Raw genomic sequence first — 8,466 nt, forward strand, 5'->3', positions numbered from 1 at the left:
GTACTCCACTTGTCACTTGTCACTTGTCTGGAGCTGGATTTGGAGTCGGCTACTTTTACAGTGTGGGTTCTATCAGTAAGCCAGTTAGCAACCCATTGGGTGACATAGGGATTAAAGCCCAGCTTAGTAAGTTTATCTATGATTCCAGAGTGGGAGATGGTATCAAAGGCCTTGGCAAGGTTTAGATAGTCTGTGTGGACCACGTTACCCTTGTCCATTGCTCTGGAGACTGATTCGAAGAAGTCAGTCAGGTTCTGGAGACAAGATCGGCCCTTCACGAACCCAAACTGGGTGGGGTCCAGTGTTTGAAGGTTGCCAATGTCTTTGTTTATAAGTTCCATGATAATACGCTCCATGGCCTTGCAGATAAGGCTCGTCAGACTGATGGGACAGTAGTTTCCGGGATCCAAGGTGGATCCACCCTTGTGGAGTAGGATAACTGTAGCTCTGCGCCACTCAGTGGGCACAAAACCTGAGGTGAGGCTATGATTAAACATGACACTTAGGTGAGGTGCCAGTTCATATTGTAGTTCATGTAGTACACAGCCCGGGATGTCATCTGGTCCCATGGATGCTGTATTCTTAGCTTTGGAGAGTGCGTTTTTTACCTGTGTGGCCATTATTAATGGAATTTGGCAAGCTTCCGGTATTGAGATGGGCCATTTAGGGGGTGAGAGGGGGGTGAAGTTGGCACTGAATCGATCTGCCAGGATATTGGCAATATCCTTGGGATCAGTATATTTAATGCCATTCTGTTTTAGCTCAGAGCAGATCTGAGCATTGCCATTTAGATTCTTGACAGTTATAGAATGCCTTGTGGTTGTTTTTGGAGTCTTTGGTCATTTTATTTTCGTAACTAGCTTTGGAGGATTTTATGAGGGATCTGTTTCTTACTGAGGCTTGTAAGGGAGTTTTTTGCATCCTGGAATTTTCCTCTTTTCTGCAACAGTTTCTTCCTTTTGTTGTAAAGTTTGTTTATGGCAGGGGACCACCAGCTTGGCTTCATTTATTTTGGATGAGAGCATCTTGATTCTATTTGGGATGGCACGATTCATGCATGAGTGGATGTGCTCGTACAGTGCCTTAGTGTAGGATTCAGCAGTTGAACTTTCAGTTCCCATCTGCATGGGTGTCATGAAGTTTGTCACTTCTGACTTGAGTAGCATGAAGTTGGCTTTGGAGAAGTTTTTTATGGAGGTTTCCTTACTGGGGGGTGGGGGTGGGATGTGGATGTTAAGGGTTATTAGCTTATGGTCATACCTGACTAACGAGGAAGTGACCATAGGTGTGGAGCATCGATTTCCCATGTTGGTAATGACCAAGTCTAGGATATTGGAGCCCCTGGTGGGACTATGGATTAGTTGATCCAAGGCGTTGGAAATTTGTTTTTTGCTTGGTGTGTTCCATACCATACAATTGCTTCCTATTGTGGGGGCACCTGACATCTGGGGCAAGAAAAACTGGTAATGGCGTCGGCTGTATGTTTTATACCCCTGACGACCTGATGTCATGGAAGATGAGACAGCAACCGACGCAGGACCCAAGACTTTGATAATCAGGCCAACTGAGGGCTACCTGCAAGCAGATAACCCAAATGTAATGACTGCAACAGTGAATACACTCGAACATCTACATTTATGGTAAGTGTACACAACTGTACTTTTCCCTCCCTCCATCCTTTTTTTCCTCTTTTGTTACCCTTCTTCTTCAGTGTTGTTCTCCTTTCCTTACAAGGGACATATTGGTATTTATTTTCCACTGGTGTGGTTCTCCCACCAGACCCTGGCCTCCTACTTTGGGGGCTCCTGACAGGTTAGGGCAAGAAAAACTGATGTAATGGCATCGGCTGCCTTCCTTTATACCACTGACGACCTGACATCACTCCTCAAGCGACAGCAACTGACGCAGAAATACTAAGTCTCTAGTATTCGGGCCGGCCGAGGGCTACCCTGGCAGAGATAACCCAAATGTGATGACTACAACAGTGAATACACTCGAACATCTACATTTATGGTAAGTGTACACAACTGTACTTTTTCCCTGTGGTTTAATGTATTTCCTTATAGGTGGGAGATATCTTAACCCTACCCCCGCTGGAAAACTATTGCCCCTCACTACAAAGAACTGTTTTTTAAACATATACATATATATATATGTGTGTGTGTGTGTGTGTGTGTGTGTGTGTGTGTGTGTGTGTGTGTGTATATATATATATATATATATATATATATATATATATAAATATGGATCTACTTTGATCCAGCGAATTTACGTTTCATTGAAACGTAAATTCGCGGCCTCACGTTCGCGAAAGTGCAAAAATGTACTTTTGTTTAAAAACAAACATAAAACCTAAGCAAAAAAAAGACAAAAAAAACACACACTAAACACGAATATGCAGGCAAGACCCCTGCAGCCTCCATGTGGGGGGCTGTGCCCTCCACACCCCCCTACTTTAATATTCTCACTCCGAGATCGCACTACAGTGGGGAAAAGGGAAATATTCCCTTATCTCCACTGTACCACAATCTCAGCAATAGTTTAGTTAGTTGTACATCAACACTAAATGGTGATGTACAGCTAACGTTACATGCAAATTGCATGTTTTTATTTCTTTTCTGTTGTTTTTTTTTATTTTTGTTTTTACTCGAAAGTGCATTTTTGAAAAAATGCACTTTCGGGAAAGTCAGGTCGCGAATTTTCATTTCAATGAAATGTAAATTTTCTGGATTAAATGTGTGTGTGTGTGTGTGTGTGTGTGTGTGTGTGTGTGTGTGTAATGCACTCTGCCGATTCTTGATGTCATTGAAAAGCAGTGGCGAAAATCAAAACATTTTTCCATCCTAATCTCGAACCATGTTAAAGCTGAGAGTTCAGTGTTTTCTGTTTTGCAAATGTGCCCATTGAACTGCATTTGCCAGCTGGAACTCAATATTAAAACTTCGGTATGGTAAGTTTCGAGTTTATGGCACTTTGAAACTATACTTTCTATTTTACTCTACTCGACCAGATGTGTGTATGTGTGTGTGTGTGTGTGTGTGTGTGTGTGTGTGTGTGTGTGTGTGTGTGTGTGTGTGTAGATATAGATATACATACGTAATTTTGCTTTTGTTTGCCGGGTTTGCCCAGCCTGGTTTAGTTAAAAACCCCTGTGCAGCAGTGGCTTTGGAAGAAACGCTCCCATATATATTGCAAACCTATTTAAACAAACATTCAGTAATATATATATATATATATATATATATATATATATATATATATATATATATATATATATACATATATGCATTAACAGTTACACATACATTTGCAAATTAGATTATAGTCATATGAAACAAAGGCAACTATTACAGTATAAAAGATACTTAAGCATTAGTTGAATGATGGACATTGAGCATTTAAAAAGGTGTAGTAGTAGTAGGCTTGTTGACTAGATGATTGATCATGCGATTAAACCTTAGAAATTCAAGGAAATGGAAGTGAGGGATGGAACTAGGTAGTGCAGAAAATGTTAATTTTATAGAGAAGATGTGGGTATGATGCAGATTTAGAGACAAATGTATGGCTATCATAACGTTTATATTAGAAGCATTGAGGTGGGGAGAGCAGTATCACAAAACTTTATATACGGCTGGGAGATGTTAGTAAAAGTGTTTGGATACTGGTGAAGAGTGGTTGTGGGGTATGTTTGACGATATGGCAAGATGAAGATAACAGTGGCATTTATGCTGGAGATCCATTGATTTGATGTTGAAGGCTTAGTTGTGTTTTGAATGCGTTTGCATTCTGAATGGATTTCAGTGATAGTGGGATGTGGTTCCATAGTTTAGCTTCAAATGTGGAGAGTCCCCTGCAGTATTAGATGATTTAGTTATAGTGATTAGTCTCTATAGTATAAAATTCTGTTTGGGGAGTAGCGTAAGTTGATAAGGACTGGGCAATTTTCTGACTTATAGGAAGTGTAACTCTATATATTTATATTTATTTATATATATAGGGTTCCATTCAGTTGTTCTAAATGCATATAGTTGAATATTGGGAGTTTTAGCATTGCATCAGTGCTTTATACATCGAGTGAGGCATTTAGTTTGTAATAGCAGTGTAAGCGAATCTTTGGTAAGATTTATTACACTGCTCTTGTTAGGCTGACTTTCTGATATTTTGTTCATCAAGGCCCTTGCATCTGCTTCATTTTTTAAATTTTGTCTCTGAATTTTAGCTGTGAGTTCTGGGTTGCTTTTACCAATTTGCTTATCGGAAAGACAGACGAAATAAAAAAGTTTGAAACTAAAAAAGTAAAGTAAAATAAAACATTTAAAAAAAAAAAAAAACTGCAGCAACCAAACGAAACTGTAAAACTGTAAAATTCCCCAAAGCAGGCAAAAGACAGCTCGATATGCAGCTAGATCCAAAAACTTTATGAACCAGCAAGTAATCGTACCAAAAAACTTTATTGCAGAGAAAGAAAGTTAGCATTATTGCGGTAATACCATACCGCTTCTTCAGACAAACATGAATGGGGACAGAATAACTTGTATACAAATGACATCATCTCAAACAGCTTAACAGCCAATAAAACAAACATTCATGCAGCCACATTTTCAGCTTAAAGGCATAGGAATTAGATAATATTTACTGGCGTAAAATCTGACAAAAAATTAAATATAATAAAAACAAAAACAAAATTTTACAGTAAAATAAAACACTGGTATGCTGTGCTGTGAATGTTTTTTATGAGATTGGGTTACTGGAATCTGCCATTTTCCTCACTGTTGCGTGATATCCTACTTGGTGTATTAAAGTATGGGAATGTGGGGTGCAGTGGGGCTTTCCCCCTCCTGCAAAAATACTTGTTTTTTGTTTCACTATGTTTTCGATAGGTCTTTTAGTTTATATGTATTGGTTTAGATATTTTGAAATGTCAAATTAGTGAAATTTGACATTTTGGTATAGACCCATAGATATATACACTTTTGCATTAAGTAATTCTTCATCACTTTATGTGAAACATAATACATTTCACTGTAAATGGATCAGATGATTTAACTTTTTCTGCAGTTGTTGTTGCTTTGCTTTGTTTTATATGATAATTTTACATTTCAACATGGGCTTGTTTCACTGATGCTGACTTACATTAATATTTTTTTCTTAGTTATTAGTGGAGCGAACACTACATCCCCAACCCTCAGTGCGACTCCTACAGGAACCAGTGCCACAGGTTTTACAACAGAGACTTCAATAACAAATACTTCCAATAGTAGAGCTACTAACACCGTGCCTTCCAATACAAACCCCACAGGATCCACATCCAGCAGTCAAGCTGCCACAGATGGAAGTAGTGCCGTCACCAACAGTACCACACAAAAGACAGTACCAAACACAGGGACACCTGTAATTTCAACTACAACGGAAACAAATACAGGAAATCCAGCAACTACCCGCATTGTTACAACTATTCCAGTTACCAATGTTTCTAGTGGCAACACAAATGCCATTAGTCAGACACCTTCAGCAAACCCCCCTGCCAATACAGGCCTCTCCACTAGCAATAACGCAACCACTTTAACCCTTAGCACATTGACTAACATGACTAATTCACCCTCAGTTACCCCTACAGCATACTCAGTCACATCAGCACCTTTTGTTACAAACACAATTGGTTCTTCTAATTCTTCAACAAATACCCAATCGACAACACAAGTGCAAAGCACAGCAACTTATAGTTTTACAACAAAGACTACAGTGAATACCTCTAGTAATCCAAACAATAGCCCTCCTACTACAGAAACATCAAGTTCTGCAAGTTCCATATTTACCACAGGAAATGCCAGTAATTCTTCAGTCAACAGTCAGGCTACAACAGAGATCTCCCGCGCTACATCAGCCATAACTAGTACAGTAAACAGTACCTCCTCTTCAAATGGCAGTCAGTTTACTACAGGAGCAGTCAGCACTGCAACTCCAATAATTACTGGAAGTACCAGCAACCAGTCTTCAACAACGATACACAATTTTGCAACTTCTACTGTCACAGGAAACAGCACCAACTCTTCAGGTACTGCACAGTCTATAACTGAAATATCTACAACTCTAGTAGTAACTGATGGGAATACTACTAACTCCAGCCAGTCTATATCAGAAATATCCAGAACCACAACTCAACCACTTACTGTTTGGAGCACAACTAACTCTTCCAACAACAGCCAGCCTACAACAAAAGTTGCCAGCACTGCATCTCCCATAATTAGTACAGGAAATATAAGCAGCACTACTAGCTCTTCTAGCAGCCCACTGATGCCAACAACTGCTAACAACGTGAACAATGGGACTACCACCAACAACACTAATGTTTCTTCTACTTTAGCCACTACTGCTGACACCAAAACCATGATGACCACAAATTCAACAGATGTGACAAACACAAGTAGTACTTCAGCCCAAAATGGAACTAACTTCACAACAACAACATTTGTACCACCTGGCCAATCACAGACAACTACAACAACCACAACTAGTTCCAGTGTGGCTTCCAAATCAAGCTTTGATGTTTCATTTAGGATTACTAATCATAATTATACAGATAAACTAGCAGACCTTGCCTCTCCTGAAGCCATGAGTTTGACTAACCAGATTCAAGACATGGTAAGACTTACTTTTTGCATATGGATCATTTGCCAGTCACTGTAGTTAGTACACCCAGTAACTTTCAGGCAGTTAAAAAAACATATATGTGCTAGTTAACTTTGATCTTCTCAACTCAATCTTTCAGTTTTCTTACTTTCACTAGGTGATGTCTTCGTCACTTTGATTTTGACTTGTGTGGAAATGCTATCACCTTAACAACTAATAGATAGAAAAGCTTCAGCTAGTCTATATAAAAGAATGCACATATTTGAAAGACCTATATACTAGGAGATAAGACAGAGCAGTGCAGTAGTTAGAGGGAATGTACCAACTGATGGACCGTAAGTCAAATGGAAGTTTATAACAGGTATATCCCACATGCAGATGGTTAAGATGGTAGCACAAGCAAATGAGAAATGTAAAATTCTTAGATTTTCTCACATAACTAAGGAACCAATGAATGAAAAAGAAAGGTAGCGGTAGCTACGTGATCAGCAAAGTAGCAGGATTGCTGGACAGTCCAAAAATAAGTCAGCGGTAGTAGTTACAAAACAGAGCAGCTTAGCATGTAAAATGGAAATATGGCATGTGTGTGGGTGTGTGCGTGTGTTTTAGTACAGGGATTGATATATTTATTTTATATTTGTTAACCAGGTATGTGAACTAGCCTTTTTATTATTTTGTACCACAACCCTGGCCAAAGGCATTAATGTTATCTTCAACGTGCATTTGGTGTACGGAATATATGACAATCATTTCAAACAGTGCAGATAACTCGGAGGATGCTATATGCTGACTGATATCATATGATGTAACAATGCTGTACATAAAAAGATCCATTCCAGACCAGTACAGTAAAATAAACAAAAGCAGAGTCAACCAAAGTACATGATTGCAAAAACAACATGTATAGGGAGAACATATATTATATTATATATACAATACACAGATCAGTAATGTATCATACTTTGTACAAGTAACACTTAGCAGTTGCTGGAAAAAAACTGGGAGAAGTTGAAAGGCATGACATTAGAAATAGTTACTGGTGAATGTAAAGAAGCAACATTTTCAGAAAGGCCTGTAATTAAGGAGAGAATCTGCAGAGAAAGTTGGCTGTACAGTTAACTAGTAATGAGTGTGTGAGGCCTGAAGAGAAAAAAAAGAGTAGTACATTAGTCAAAAATGTTTCCTGTCCCATCAGTCACTGCTCTTCTATTACCTGGTCCCATCCTCCAAGCATTCCAGACCCTTGCATGTACTTGGAATAAGGTAAAACACATCATCCCAGGAATACGCCCCCTTATTCCAGTTTCTGTGCTGCTGTTGCATTTCTGGTTTTGACCATAGATCCATTATGACAGTTACGGGCCTCTTATGGTCTGGCATCCTCCTGTCATTGGTATGTTCTCCCTTTCTCTGTGTTGCATCATCCCATTGAAAGACATTGACTTCATGTGATATCAGTTTGAACCTTACCTGTTTTGGTGTGATGCCCCTTACTGCATCTTTTGCCCTTTTTTACACTGTGGCTGCCCTTATCCTTCAGTCATTTTCAGCTAAGCAGTCCAGTATCTATAGAGCTGTATAGATTTACCTGTTTTAGTAATAAGGCAGACTTGCCAGATTTTCTCATCCATTGGCCGTCCGTTCAGCATATAATGAAAACCAAGAGTTGATATGATGACCAGACTCCCTGGTGAAGGCCAGGGACCCATTCTGCACTCAGTTTGTATACTAGTCCAAAGAGGAGAGGTTAGGCCTTTATGGCTTCTAATGTGCAGTCATATTGATCTCAGGGAGCAGCAGCTGCCTGACTTCTACCTCTCCCCATAATGTCAGGGA

The 8,466-nt window shown here is 39.3% G+C and overlaps 1 protein-coding gene across 2 annotated transcripts in view; it reads left to right on the forward strand.

The window, feature by feature from the left end:
* LOC122808941 (mucin-1-like) overlaps positions 1-8,466 on the forward strand; it is a 626,079-nt gene that overhangs the window by 171,801 nt on the left and 445,812 nt on the right. For both annotated transcript variants that reach the window (XM_044080094.1, XM_044080093.1), the window contains exon 2: positions 5,153-6,642. In XM_044080094.1, the coding sequence (XP_043936029.1) occupies positions 5,153-6,642 (1,490 nt within the window). The remainder of the gene's footprint in view (positions 1-5,152; positions 6,643-8,466) is intronic.

Source organism: Protopterus annectens, chromosome 8.part0, assembly GCF_019279795.1.
Source record: "Protopterus annectens isolate FY-2018-M chromosome 8.part0, PAN1.0, whole genome shotgun sequence".
Taxonomy (NCBI): Eukaryota; Metazoa; Chordata; order Ceratodontiformes; family Protopteridae; genus Protopterus; species Protopterus annectens.